At 42.1% G+C, this 14892-nt stretch overlaps 1 protein-coding gene across 1 annotated transcript; it reads left to right on the forward strand.

The window, feature by feature from the left end:
* The first annotated feature begins 676 nt into the window (after positions 1-676).
* On the forward strand, positions 677-14892 carry lamc2 (laminin, gamma 2). Its single transcript, XM_024391686.2, has 22 exons — positions 677-918; positions 2443-2616; positions 2873-2996; positions 3105-3229; positions 3341-3472; positions 3772-3961; positions 4977-5089; positions 5335-5550; positions 5789-5965; positions 6898-7131; positions 7271-7407; positions 9318-9474; positions 9717-9922; positions 10081-10160; positions 10265-10402; positions 10571-10715; positions 11153-11302; positions 11543-11657; positions 13201-13397; positions 13689-13850; positions 13990-14089; positions 14245-14892. The coding sequence occupies exons 1-22, from the start codon at positions 792-794 to the stop codon at positions 14496-14498; spliced, it is 3453 nt and encodes a 1150-aa protein (XP_024247454.1). The 5' UTR covers positions 677-791; the 3' UTR covers positions 14499-14892.

The raw sequence follows: 14892 nt of genomic DNA on the forward strand, positions 1-14892 counted from the left end.
ATTTAGCTTGATTTAAGCAATCGAGTTGATCCTGATATTGAAAACCATTGCACACATTGAAGAAACTTACAGCTTCCACTGTTTGCTTGTGATAAGTGCCTCATCTTCGGTTTTCAGTGTTCTAGGCTATTCCGTTGTAATCATCAGCAAAACAATGACAAACCTTTTAAAGGAAGTGGCAGCAACTATGTCAGGTCTTTTGGTTTGAGGTTTTGGTTTTCATATTTTTTCTATTGTGGGGTGTTCTCTTAATTTTGCACTGTAGACATTTTGAATATTATTTGTAATTATGCTTTTGATGAGAAGGTGAAAATACACAAGCATAATCCAGTTGTATTCACTATTCTAGTAACACCATTAGGATACATATTTCTGTTTAACTTTTTCTATTTAAAGTCTTCACTTATTCATGTAACATATGGGAATTAGATCTTCTAGATTCACATTTTGAAATGTTCCTTCGAGTATGTCTCGTTAATTGTGAAGCGGATGTAAACATTTCTGTAAAAATCCTGACTGAGCTTTTTCATGCTGCATCAAACAACACTTCTCTTTATTCATGTCTTGACAATGTCCATAGTAGTGATACAGAGCCCGACATTTCCTGTGAGAGTGGGCACAGCCAGTGTATGGCCTCTGAATCACACGTGAGTAACCTTCCAGCTGTGAGACTGTCCTCCACATGCCACAGCCTGCCACGGGGAGGTGTTAAAAGAAGCTCACCTGGGGATGTTGAGCAGAAACATCAGGTGTAGCCGGCCTGATCAGCCTGTTAGTTTGATTGTACTTATATGACAATTTGGATCTACTTAATTCCCGTTCGATTTTCTGTGACAATGATGAGCAGTTGGATATTTCTGTGTGGACTTTCTCTTTGTACCTGGTCGTCTATCCAAGGAACCTACAGATATGGAGGATGTAAGTGTCTAACTTTTTACCTAATGAACAATATCAAAATCCTAAATTGTAGTTATGTCTGCATTCATAATCAGCCTTCAGCATTTTAAAATTGGTTGTTGCTTTTGAATTGGGGACATGAATTTAGAATTATTTGACCTCTTTCACACTCGGAGGATAGGAGGTAGCCGACAGAACACAATTTTAGCTAATTGGGCTACCTGCAGCAGTTGTGTTCCTGTAAATCTGTGTTTGTGTATTCTGTCTTTTGTAGCTAAAGTAGATATAAAAATGACACTTTTGATCTAAGGATATTTACCACAGGTATGCTTTTAGGGGAAAGGGGGTTTATGATTTTAAGAAACATGATTGTACTACTGAGTTACATAACTATAATACTATATTACATAACTATACTACTATATTGCTATACTATAGTCTATGAAGGTCTCTGCAGATCTTGATATTAAACTGGATGTTTACTTGTAGTACTCTTAGCAAAGATAAATCCTCAACACTTTCCTTACTGTGTGGTGCGGTGGTAAATATATCCAAAGTGACTTAGCCATGCGCCATACAAAAACTTAGCCATACAATTTACATATGGGTGGTCCTGGAAATCGAACCCACTATCCTGGTGTTGCAAGCACTATGCTCTACCAATGGCGCTACAGAGGACCACCTGCGATAAGTTGCTGAGTTAAAAAAAAAAAAAAAAAACTTTTGGACAACCATACTGACCTGGAAGGCTTGAGTCACTGCATTATTGATGGCTGTTCCCCAAATGGCAGCCTATTCCTTAGATAGTGCCCTACTGAGTTCCACACAGTAGTGCACTATATAGAAACAGGGTGCCATTTGGGACACAGACAATAACTCATGTCTCCTCTTAGGGCAATACGACTTGATGTTCTGAGCTCTGTACCTTTCTATATTACCCCATCGACAAAAACAGCTACAAGCTGCAGCCTGTCATTATCACAGGAACTCCTCAGTTATCATTTAGTGTGTGAAAGGAGAATTTGATATCCTCAGGCTAATTTATGCTTGGTAAAATGGTCATCAAATAATTGATGACAGACAGTATGTGTTGGCTATGTTTGTACAAAACATTACCAAAGAAAACAGACAGATATTTGCTTGATTGCAAACAGTGTGTTGCCCACAGTGGGTGTGCTTGATATCAGAGTGAGTATCTTTCGTCTCTCATCGCTTGGGAATGAGGTATTATGAGATCTGAGTCTGCTGACAGTGGTTTAAACTTCACACCACTGTGAAAAAAGACAGTCTGTGCAATTCCCAACCCCTCCTTACATTGTATAAAGATAATAGCCTACATAATTATACATTTTTTCTGTGTTGACTGTCAAAGGACTATACTTAACTCTTCATGGTCAAGAAGATTTGTGAGGGGAAGACTGTTTATCCCATAGCCTGAACAAATACACCCAAATTAATGTTTTATGATTTTAGAAGGTTAGATCTCATCTAAAACACAGTTTTCAATTCACAAATGTCCCAACAATGTATATTTCACCCCTGCAGCAGACATCTGTAAATGCAATGGAAAGTCACGTTATTGCTTGCCTGACTCTGGGGGCCTCCATTGTGTGGACTGCCAAGACAACACTGAGGGAAGGCATTGTGAGAAGTGCAAGGAGGGATTCCACCACCAGAGGGCAGGAGACAGTTGTGTGCCGTGTAACTGCAGCTCTATAGGTGAGTGAACAGAACAGGATGGAGCAAGAAATGATAACCATACCTGGGCCCGTATTCAGAAGCGTCTCCAAATATGAGTTCTGATCTAGGGACAGTTTAGCCTTTTAGATCATAATGAGTAAAATGACACGGGTAGAGGGACTTGATACTAGATCAGTAGTCCTTCTCTGAGACTCGATGAATACAACTCCTGGTGTATTTGATAGTGGTTTCCCAGATGTCCAGGTGGTGAGGTGATGTATGGTGTTTCTTCCAGGTTCTGTAGGCGCACACTGTGACAGTAGAGGACGCTGCAGCTGTAGAGCGGGAACACAGGGGGAGAAATGTGACCAGTGTCAGAATGGAACACCTATCAGCTCAAATGGCTGTGCTGCTAATGGGTAAAACTTTTTATCCACACTGTGTATTCCCTTAACTAAACCTTAATGTTGAGCTTTGGATTAGACAGATGACTGACTATTAAATGTGTTCATGTATTTCTTGTGCAGTGGCCAGCTTACTGACAACTCAGTGACCGCTCAATCTCTACCTTGCTTTTGCTATGGACACTCGACTGAGTGCTCCACAGCCAAGGGATACTCCGTTCACACAGTCACCTCAACCTTCGACGATGGTAGGTTTACACCCATTCAGCTGATCAGAACACAAACAGCAGTAATATATACACTAGTTCATTTGGTTTAGTATCAGTAGGTTAAATGTCTGCCAATCTTCTGTTTTTCAGGGCCAGAGGGGTGGCGAGCTGCCACTGTTCACGGTGTGACTCCATCTCAAGTCCACTTCCGCTGGTCCCCCACTCATCATGACATTGAGGTCATCTCCAAAGACATCCTGCCTGTTTACCTCCATGCCCCTGGTGAGAGCTGCTCTCTCTGCTCCCTGCTCTTAATATTGATCCCTCACTGCCTTCCTTAGGAGAAACTGCACAACTTTTGAGCCATAGGCTCTGGTCAAAAGTAGTGCACTATATTGAAAATAGGGTGCCATTTGGACGCATCCTATGCTTTTTCCCAACAAACAAAAAAACAAAGGGTGCAGGTATGAAAGTATGCAATATTATAGTGAGTACTGGATGTGTTACACCACACGCCTCACCATACAGTCACCATTCATCTATTAATAATCTGGTTTTCTGTCTTATTTTGTGATGACTAGACTCTTACCTGGGCAACCAGGAGCTGAGCTACGGTCAGAACCTGTCCTTCTCCCTGAGGCTGGACCGAGGGATTCGCCATCCGTCCATGGCTGATGTGGTGCTGGAGGGATCTGGGCTGAGCGTGGCAGCTTCCCTGGGAGACCTGAGGACCATCGTTCCCAGTGGACAGAAGATTACTTACACATTCAGGTTGGAATCAGCCAGAGCACTGTGCTAGACAGATAAGCTTGATTTTAGCTTTAGGCAAAATGTAACGTTATAAACCTTTTTTAAACTATTGTTCCCTGAAGGAAGGAAACAAGATAAAAACACACAGCTATGGGGTCTCGCGAGAGCGATAGCGATAGCATATTCCCGTAGCTGTGTAATCCCGTTGCTGTGTATTCCCGTAGCTGTGTAATCCCGTAGCTGTGTAATCCCGTTGCTGTGTATTCCCGTAGCTGTGTAATCCCGTTGCTGTATATTCCCGTAGCTGTGTAATCCCGTTGCTGTGTATTCCCGTAGCTGTGTAATCCCCGTAGCAATGGGTTGTACCAAGTGTACTGACAGTCTCAGGGCAGGTACAAACATAATTTGATCTGCGGGAGATAAGTATGCAGGTGTGGTGGATAGTGAGATGGATGCCAAAGACATAAAAATGGAGAAACATTGGAGACGATTTCACATCGTGGATGTGAAGGGTCACTGTTTATCTCACACAGCTGAATGTAAACGCTTAATAACAGTTAGTAAACCAGAGGGTCGTCTGCTTGTCTGATTCAAATTCATTCAAATTAAGTGGAAAATGGCTAGTTGCCAAGCAGCTTATCTCTAAATGGTCAGATCCAATCCTGTCTAATACAACAAACTGTACCATACCAGTACTGGGGTCAATTCGAGTTGAAGGCAGTCATTTTCGAAAGTGATTCAATTGAACAAAAACAAAAAATGTACAAATGTTTTAAATAACTAGATTATACTCCTCAGTTTATTGAGAAGTCATCGACCATACACCACATTATTGTGACCAATATAGTAGCCTAATGCACACTGTTTTTTGTTTTTGTTTCCATATTTATTCTCATATTCATTATATGTACATAATAATTGCAAGAATAATTACACAGTAGCAAGGACAAGGCGGTGTAAAGTGTGACTGTGAAATACATAAGTATAATACTCATGTTTCCTCAGGCTTTAAACATGCTGTGTCTTACATTCTCAGACTGGATGAGCAACAGGGCAGTGAATGGAGGCCCCACCTTTCATCTTTCCAGTTTCAAACACTCCTCCACAATCTGACTGACATTAAAATCCGTGGGACATTTGGAGAAAATGGTAAGTACTTATTTTTGTATCCCTCAGACTATAAGATTGGTTACTGTGTATATCAACAGATCCTTGGTGTTACTTCTTCTCCTGCATATGTTGTAAATAAGTACTTTGGAACCGGTTTAAATCTAGTTTATTTTAGTTTTTTTTATGTGATCTTTATAAATAAGTAGTACACATTGTCATCACAGTGCCTTGTCTTCATCTTTTGTCAGTCACTCAATAAAAAGCAATGCCTTACTGTCCTCTAGGGCGTGGTTACCTTGACGACGTGCGCATGGAGTCTGCCCGTCGAGGTGCCGGGTCCCCAGCTGCATGGGTACAGAAATGTAGCTGCCCAGTGGGATATGAGGGCCAGTTCTGTGAGAAGTGTGCTGCAGGGTATAAAAGAAGTTCGCCAAGCAAAGGTCCATACAGCTCCTGTGAGCCCTGCAGCTGTAGAGGAGGAAGCTGTGACTCTGAAACAGGTCGGTGACATTTGAACTTTGTCCAAGTGTTGCTGTATGTTTGTCTTAATAGATTTTGTTATTTTGTTGTTAATGATGAGATTTGGGACAGACCTCCTTTTACAATATGCACTTCCCTGGATAAATTATAGTTTTAGACATGTTCAAATCAATTATTGAAATATAATGTTCATTCGTTGTGAAAATTAATTTGAACATGCCCAAAAATTATATGTGATTTTGTGTTGTTGTTCCACAGGAGACTGTTACTCTGCAGATGAGACCCCTGGTCACCAGATCTGCCCGCCAGGGTACTATAATGATCCTGCCCAGCCACAGTCTTGTCAGAAGTGTCCCTGTCCCAATGGAGGTGCCTGCTCTGTGAGCCCAGGTTCCCTGGAGGTCAAGTGTGACCTCTGTCCACCTGGCACCACTGGTGAGTCATAGTCACAAATGGCATCCTATTCCCTATATTGTCCACTTGGGTCCTGGTCAAAAATAGTGCAATATATAGGGAATAGGGTACTATTTGGGACACACCCACTGTCACAGACCATGTCTGTTAGATGGGATACACTATTAGGGCATTGATCTTTTAATGTCAGCTATTTGCATATTTTATATATATACTGCATATACAGTACCAGTCAAAAGTTTGGAAACACCTACTCATTCCAAAATAAGCAAATCTGGGTCTTCCTTTCCTGTGGTGGTCCTCATGAGAGCCAGTTTCATCATAGTGCTTGATGGTTTTTGCAACTGCACTTGAAGAGACTTTCAAAGTTCTTGAAATGTTCCTCAGACTGACCTTCATGTCTTAAAGTAATGATGGACTGTCGTTTCTCTTTGCTTATTTGAGTTGTTCTTGCCATGATATGGACTTGGTCTTTTACCAAATAGGGCTATCTTCTTTATACCAACCCTACCTTGTCACAACACAACTGATTGGCTCAAATGCATTTAGAAGGAAATAAATTCTACAAATTAACTTTTAACAAGCCACACCTGTTAATTGAAATGCATTCCAGGTGACTACCTCATGAAGCTGGTTGAGAGAATTCAAATGGCTACTTTGAAGAAACTCAAATATAGAATATATTTTGATTTGTTTAACACTTTTTTGAGGTACTACATGATTCCATATGTGTTATTTCATAGTTTTGATGTTGTCACTATTATTCTACAATGTAGAAAATAGTAAAAATAAAGAAAAGCCCTTGAATGAGTGGGTGTGTCCAAACTTTTGACTGGCACTCTGTGTGTGTGTGTGTGTGTGTGTGTGTGTGTGTGTGTGCGCGCGTATATATTTATTATATATATATTTTTTCATATTGTACCTACCTCTTCCTCCCTCCTCACTCTCAACAGGCTCACATTGCCACACCTGCCAGGATGGTTTCTATGGCGATCCCTTGGGTGAAGATGGCATCCAGAGGCCTTGTCGGCGCTGCCAGTGCAACGGACACATGGACCCGAACACTGTCCGTAGTTGTGACCCACAGACAGGGCAGTGCCTGAAATGCCTAAAGCATACCACTGGCTTCTTCTGTGAGAGCTGTCTGGAGGGCTATCACCACAGCATGCCATCAGAGGCATGCAAACGTAAGGACAGCACCTTGTTCGCTCCCCATATCCAGCTCTTTCACACTTAGACACATAGCTCCTCCTTTAGATTCCAACAGTTAAATATTGTCTACAATTTTATATACATTTTAACAATTGTTTTCATTTTGCGTTCTAGCTTGTGGCTGCAATTCTCAGGGCTCTCTGTACAACAAATGCAGTGACCAGGGCCAGTGTTCTTGCAGAGAAGGCTTTGAGGGTCTGAAGTGCCAGCGTTCCGCGTGTCCCTCCTGCTTCAACCTTGTCAAGACGGAGGTAAAACCCACTGGGATTATTTGATCAATGCCTTGTCTTTCCATTGAGGTCAAACATGTCACAGTGCTCTCTCCAATGATTAAATGGCAGCACTTGGTGTTCATCCCTAATGGCACCCTATTCCCTATATACAGGCCTTGGGAATAGGATGCCGTTTGAGACGCAGACACAATAACTGGACCAGAAATTAGGCTACAGCAAGCTGTAATATTTGTCCTGGCTCACCCTGTCGCTGATTCAACATCCTTATACAGTAGCTTAGTGGGTTAACGAAGGAATAGTTGGAATTTTGTTACGAAAGGAAGAGGTTTACAGAGTTGTGATCTTGCATCAGTATTTCTTACAAGATTCCTCTCAGTACATGTAGCCTACTACCACCTGGGAGGGGAAAGTACTTACCAGATAAATGAAAGAGTTGTGTTGGTGTGAAAATGCCACGTAATCTGGAGCTGCTGGCGTTGTGTCCCAAATGGCACCCTATTCCATATATAGTGCACTACTTTTCACCAGAACCCTACTAAATAGGGAATAGGGTGACATTTGGGGTGCCCCCTATCCTCAGGATGTAGTGTGGGAGGAGGAATTACAAGGAGCACTATGTGAAGCATTGAAACACAATAGTTAACCTTTGAAGTTATGTCATTATCATAATGAAAACCTTGCAGGGTTTGAATTTACTGCTCCATCTCACAAATCAAAATCAAATCAAATGTATTTATATAGCCCTTCGTACATCAGCTGATATCTCAAAGTGCTATACAGAAACCCAGCCTAAAACCCCAAACAGCAAGCAATGCAGGTGTAGAAGCACGGTGGCTAGGAAAAACTCCCTAGAAAGGCCAAAACCTAGGAAGAAACCTAGAGAGGAACCAGGCTATGTGGGGTGGCCAGTCCTCTTCTGGCTGTGCCGGGTGGAGATTATAACAGAACATGGCCAAGATGTTCAAATGTTCATAAATGACCAGCATGGTCAAATAATAATAATCACAGGCGGAACAGTTGAAACTGGAGCAGCAGCACAGCCAGGTAGACTGGGGACAGCAAGGAGTCATCATGCCAGGTAGTCCTGAGGCATGGTCCGAGGGCTCAGGTCCTCCGAGAGAGAGAAAGAAAGAGAGAATTGGAGAGCGCATACTTAAATTCACACAGGACACCGACTAGGACAGGAGAAGTACTCCAGATATAACAAACTGACCCTATCCCCCGACACAAACTACTGCAGCATAAATACTGGAGGCTGAGACAGGAGGGGTCAGGAGACACTGTGGCCCCATCCGATGATACCCCCGGACAGGGCCGAACAGGAAGGATATAACCCCACCCACTTTGCCAAAGCACAGCCCCCACACCACTAGAGGGATATCTCACACTTGCTTCTAATTACACATTCTGAATGTACTATATTGTCCTACAGTATTAGTAATGCAGAGGTGTGTGTGTGTGTGTGTGTGTGTGTGTGTGTGTGTGTGTGTGTGTGTATATATATGTATGTGTGTGTATATATATTATTATTATCATTTTAATTTTTTTGTCATCCTTTAATTAATGTCGCTAACCCAGACCCAAATCTTTTGTGAATGCTGGCCTCCAGCCAGCTAACTTTTTGAGGACTCCCTAAAAACACAGCACTTCAATACAGCTATGACCGGAAGTGACTTTTCATAGCAGGTTAGGAAATCATTTTTGCTAACCCTAGCCCTTTTTCTAACTTTAACCTAATTCTCCTAACCTGCTAAGTTAATTCTCCTAACCTGCTGCGTAAGTTATCCTAACGGAAAAGTCACTTCCGGTCGTAGCTGTATCAAAGTGCCGTGTTATTAGGGAATGTCATATTTTTGTCTATCACCAGAGATTAACCTTTCATAAGCTCTTTTTAAAGCTTTCCTATCCCGTTGGTTCATGTGTTGCAGATGGAGGGGTATAGTCGTAAACTACGGGAGATAGAAACTCTGTTTACGGGCATGGAGAGTGGCAGTCTACCAGTTAACAACGCCCAGATGGAGAAAGCCATCAGAACAGCAGAGGACATAGTCACAGACCTGCAGAGAAATGCACAGACACTCTCTGGTAAGTCATTCATAACTGGTTATACAACATAGATAGTGTCAGAGGATCACTCATTTGCTAATGAATCAACATATATTAAAACCATTCAGGATGATTATCAGGCATCTGAAACATGGTGAAGCAATGTCCATGCACTGTATCTCTGTCATACCCCAATGTATCACACTCAGTTTGTGACGCAATTGGTTTAGAAAGCGCGAGGCAGATCTCATGTTGGTGGTTTGTTTTGTTCTATTGAATAGAATCGGAGAAAGACTTACAGGCCCGGCTCTCAGACATCAGTGCAACCCAGCTGAGTGAAGGCAGAGACATCCAGGCGATCTCCAACACCGTTGACAACATCAAGCTGCAGGACCAGAAGTACCAACGACAGGTATCTGATGTCCAGACACTCATCAGTGATGTGCGGAGCAAACTTGAAGAGGCAAGATTCAACATCAAACAAGCTGTGAGTAGTACAGTAGTATTCTACTCCGTAGTATTCTACTTTTGTCACTGATGTCATTGTCATCAAATAAGGAGAGAGTAAAGGACAGATGAATATATCCAAATGTATGCTTGTTAATAATCCATTTCATTAGTGTTTACCTTCCACCCCCATGTTAGGAATTCCCCTTAGGTGATGCAGGGGTGGGCACGGACACCCTCTCTTCTCTGGTTCAGAGAGCAACAGACCTGGCTGAAAAGTTAGTACTGCACCCCTCCATGTCACATTTATACAGACTGGAATATCCCATGTTAGAAAATGACTTGTGGTGCTCTGAATAACTATGTTGTGACTGTTTATTAGACAGCAGAGCAAATCGGAGACAATGGAGAAGACAGCTAACGGTGCCCTTGCAAAGTCAGAGAAGTCCCTGGCACTCATGAGATCGGTCATGACAGGGGAAAACAAGATCAAGGAGCTTATCAGTGATCTTAAAACCAAGTAAGAAACTCATGTCTTCATACAATACGATACCCATGATCTCCTGTGAAAATACAGTAGATGATATATCCTCTACTAACAGCCATGTAATGATCTGCATAATAACATAGTTGATGAACCGTTGTTGTTAGATTGATGAGATTAACCCTTTAATTTTTCTCTGGTCAGGTATGATGAGAACTCCGCCCAGGTGAAGGCCATGGAGAGCCTGGCTACTCGCCTGAGCAGCTCTGCCCAAGATGAGAGCAGGATGGCAACTGGCACTCTGGAGCAGATAGCCTCCCTGGAGCTGGGAATCCCTCGTCCTCTCAAGGTACTGAGCAGAGCAGGCCTCTCATCAGGCTCATTTCTCTCTGGTCTCTATTTGTTGACCACTTTCAGGTCAAGTCTTCTGAGATACCTTAATCATAATAAACATACCTTGATAGTTAGTGTCTGGGTCCTGGAAATGAAGGAGATAAAGACATTCAATTTCAACACCTTTCACTATGAACAACTATTGGCAGTTGAACCTGTCTCAAGGCATGTCTGTCAAGCTAGATCTCTAAATCGTTTCCTTGCTAGGCTACGTTTAAACACAACAAAGCAATTAATGATCAAGAACATGAGTCAGCAAAAAATGCATGGGGGGACGACCTAATTAAAACCTGGCTGGTGAGGAATCTAGGGCAGTTCTCCACAGATTTGTGAGCATAATGTAATTACACTTGCACAACACACTGAGTCTGACTGAGCTTATTTTTCTGGCAGAAGGACATTGACAGTGTGTTGGCTAAACTGGATGGCCTGAGAGAACGGGTGGAGAAGAACCTAACAGCGTACCAGGCACTGCAAGAGGACACCCAGGAGGACAAAGCCGCAGTAGAGGATCTTCTGGCCCAGGGGAAGGCAGCTCAGCAGGTACACTAGAGGCCTTTCACTACTAACTTGTCATCATTTAGACATCTTTCTGTGTAGGATTGGTAGTATATTAAATAGTATTACTTATATTCCAACCTCAAAGGTTTCTGAGAACTGTTTTCATGTAACCTCTGAAATTCACTGTTAGATTATCCAACTGAACTATTTCAAAAGTGTCACTAATGACTTCACTAAACCTTATGAATGGTTATAACTGACACAATGTTGATTGTTTTACAGAAATATGACCAGCTTCTTGGCAGAGCAAATCATGCGAAGGCTGACACAGAACTGGCCCTGAAGGATATCACAGATAATATTGATGGGGTGGATAATGCACTGGAGATGCTAAGAGGTATGAAAAGCCTTTCATATTTCTATAGGTCTCATTCCCACTACAGCACAGTATAAATATGAATAAACTATCAGCATTATATCTGACAAGGCTGGCCCATACATTAGAAAAACACAGTCACACAGCAACTGTAATTATGTCTCAGAGCTTTTACTCTTGAGTGTACAAAACATGAAGGACACCTGCTCTTTCCATGATATAGACTGATCCGGTGAATCCAGTTGAAAGCTATGATCCATTATGGATGTCACTTGTTAAATCCACTTCAACCAGTGTAGATGAAGGGAGGAGACAGGTTAAAAAGTGATTTTTATGCCTTGAGACGATTGAGAAATGGATTGTGTATGTGTGTCATTCAGAGGGTGAATGGGCAAGACAAAAGATTTAAGTGCCTTTGAACGGGTTACGGTAGTAGGTGCCAGGTCAAGTGCACTAGTTTGTCAAAAACTACAACGCTGCTGGGTTTTTTCACGCTCAACACTTTCCCAAGTGTATTAAGAATGGTCCACCACCCAAACGACATCCAGCCAATTTGACACAACTGTGGGAAGCATTGGAGTCAACATGGGCCAGCATCCCTGTGCAGCGCTTTTGACACCTTGTAGAGTCCATGCCCCGACAAATTGAGGCTGTTCTGAGGGCAAAAGGGGATGCACCTCAATATTAGTAAGGTGGCCTTTATTTTTTGTGCACTCACTGTATTTCTCAGTTTAATTAATAATGATTTACTACAGCACTACCGGCAGTTACAGTAGGTGAAAATTAATCATTAAAATGTTGTTTTACTTTTCACCAAATACAATGATTCTCTCATCTAGGAAGCATATAACATATTTATGACATACTTTCTGCGACATAGCAGGGTAGATATATTTAAATAATCATTGTAAATAATGATACACTATTCATAGGTTGCACCTCCGTAACATCATTTCATTGCTATGAATGTTCTCCGAGCTGCGCTCTACCGGCGATGCAATAGTGGCGCCCTAAAGTCGTGATATGCCCAGTCATTCTGGATGGAAGCTAACGACTGTTTAGTCAAAATTACTTTTACAATTGCCTGGAAATACGATGACATTGTTTAAGTAGTCAAATGTTTACTAGGAAACAACATTACCAGCAATATCATGTTGTCAAATTTACTTTAGACAGATGGCAATGTTGTTATTAACTAGCAAAGTTTGTAAAAAAAAATAAAAAATAGCTAGCAATACTAATGTTAGTTAGCTAAAATCCTCCCCTCAATCTTAGCTAACTAGCTGCATCTATACTGCGTCTAAAGTCAATCTGGTGACATCAAAAGGTTTCGTTCTAATTATTTGCCTCCTTTTGAATGGCATTGTATTTCCAAGGCACTGTAATGCACTTTTGCTGAAGCCTCCATCAGCACTCATTGACAATGCATTGAGTAGAATTCTCAGTAAGGCATCAGTCCAAAACGAACGTTCAAAACAATATTGTGACGAAACATGCAACCCTTGAATAGACACACATGCCAGAAATCACTGATGCTTATGTCTGAGTCTCTTGTATTCTGCAGGGTTTGATGGCCAGATCAACAAGAACAAGGCATTGGCCGACGAGGCCATAAAGAAACTCCCTGGCATCAACGCCACCATTCATCAAGCTGTTGGCAACAACTCAGAGACCCTATTCATCATAGGCAGTGTGACTGGAGACTACAATGATGCACTGGGCACTGTCAGCAGCCTCGAAGCTGTGGTCTCTCGACTGGAGGTACCTTAACAGACCCTTTCCTTTCAATAGAAATATCCAACTGGGGTTCATATGCTAATCCACAGCTTGTGCCTTTAGCTAGAAGCTCTAGAAGGAGAATGTAAGTTGGGCAAAACAATGAGGTTAATGTCTCGAGTCACTTACGCTTATGAGTCGATTTGATTCCAGACATGGCCTATTCACAACCAAGATACTAACATTTTAAGCTACCAGGCGTGATTCCAAATGTATTTTGCCAAGCATGCATGGAAACTTCGAGATGAGCTCATTTGACTTTGTTGATCTCCACAGGGAATGTCCGGCTCTTTACCAGTTCCTCCTGCTGGTCTGTTGAAGGACGCCACCAAGCTGAAAGAGGACGTGCAGGGTCTGCAGAAGCAGGCAGTGGCCACTGTGGCCAAAGTGGCCGCAGAGAAGGCTAACGCTGAGATACAGAAAGACAGAGCAGCAGAGGTCCGTTTCAGGGCGATGCTCTCAGACATGACATGTTAAACCTAAACAAACCTGGGTCGATGTAAAGATGGTTCTTAAAATAAATATATTTTTCCCAATTAAAGGTCTGTAATGCTTTGTAATGTTCTTCCCTCCTCAGGCTTCAATTGGAGCAACTGGTGCTTACAACAATGCCAAGCACACCAGAGACGCTGTGGGAGAAACACTCCTGGTCATCAATAACCTTCTGAGCATGATCGGTATGTTCCACTAACAACTACAAACAGCTAACTCGCACCAAACAAAATCACTTGTTTTTTGTCTTATTGCCGCACCATCCCATCTTCATATGACCACTGTTTTATGACATTATTATGATGTTTGTTGGTGCTGACAATTGGTACTCTCCTAAAAGGTAAACCTGGCAGTGTGGACGAGGAGAGGCTAGGGGAGTTGGAGCAGTCCATCACCAGCGCTCGTGGCCAGGTCAACCTACAGCTCCAGCCTCGACTGCAGGACCTAGAAGGGAAGGAGGCCAGCCAGAGGACCAGGTTGACTGGCCTCAACCTAGATATCGATAGGATCCTGGACGACATCAGGAACTTAGAGGACATACACGCGAACATCCCTAAGGGCTGCTTCAACTCCCCACCTATTGAGAGACCTTAATCCCCACCTATTGAGAGATCTAAGTTTACGTCCCAAAAGGTACCCTATTCCCTATATAATGCACAACGTTTGACCAAGGCCCATAAGACTAGTCAAAAAATAGGGCACAATATAGGGAATAGGGTTCCATTTGGGACGCAAATATATAGGGAATAAGGTGCCATTTGAGACACAGATTTAGTGTCTGAATGTAACATGGTATTATGTAAGAGAAAAGGAGTGTTTAACTAAATGCATAACTGCCTGCAACAACAAAAAAATCTGTGAAATGTTCAAACACGAGGAGCAATATTTTGTCAATGGTAATGCGATATTTTCAGTGATCTACTAAGTGTTAAAAACATTGTATTTTCTGTTGTATTCTGTCAAATAAACTTCAATATTTATTCCTTAA

Source organism: Oncorhynchus tshawytscha, linkage group LG28 (genome assembly GCF_018296145.1).
Source record: "Oncorhynchus tshawytscha isolate Ot180627B linkage group LG28, Otsh_v2.0, whole genome shotgun sequence".
Classification (NCBI taxonomy): domain Eukaryota; kingdom Metazoa; phylum Chordata; class Actinopteri; order Salmoniformes; family Salmonidae; genus Oncorhynchus; species Oncorhynchus tshawytscha.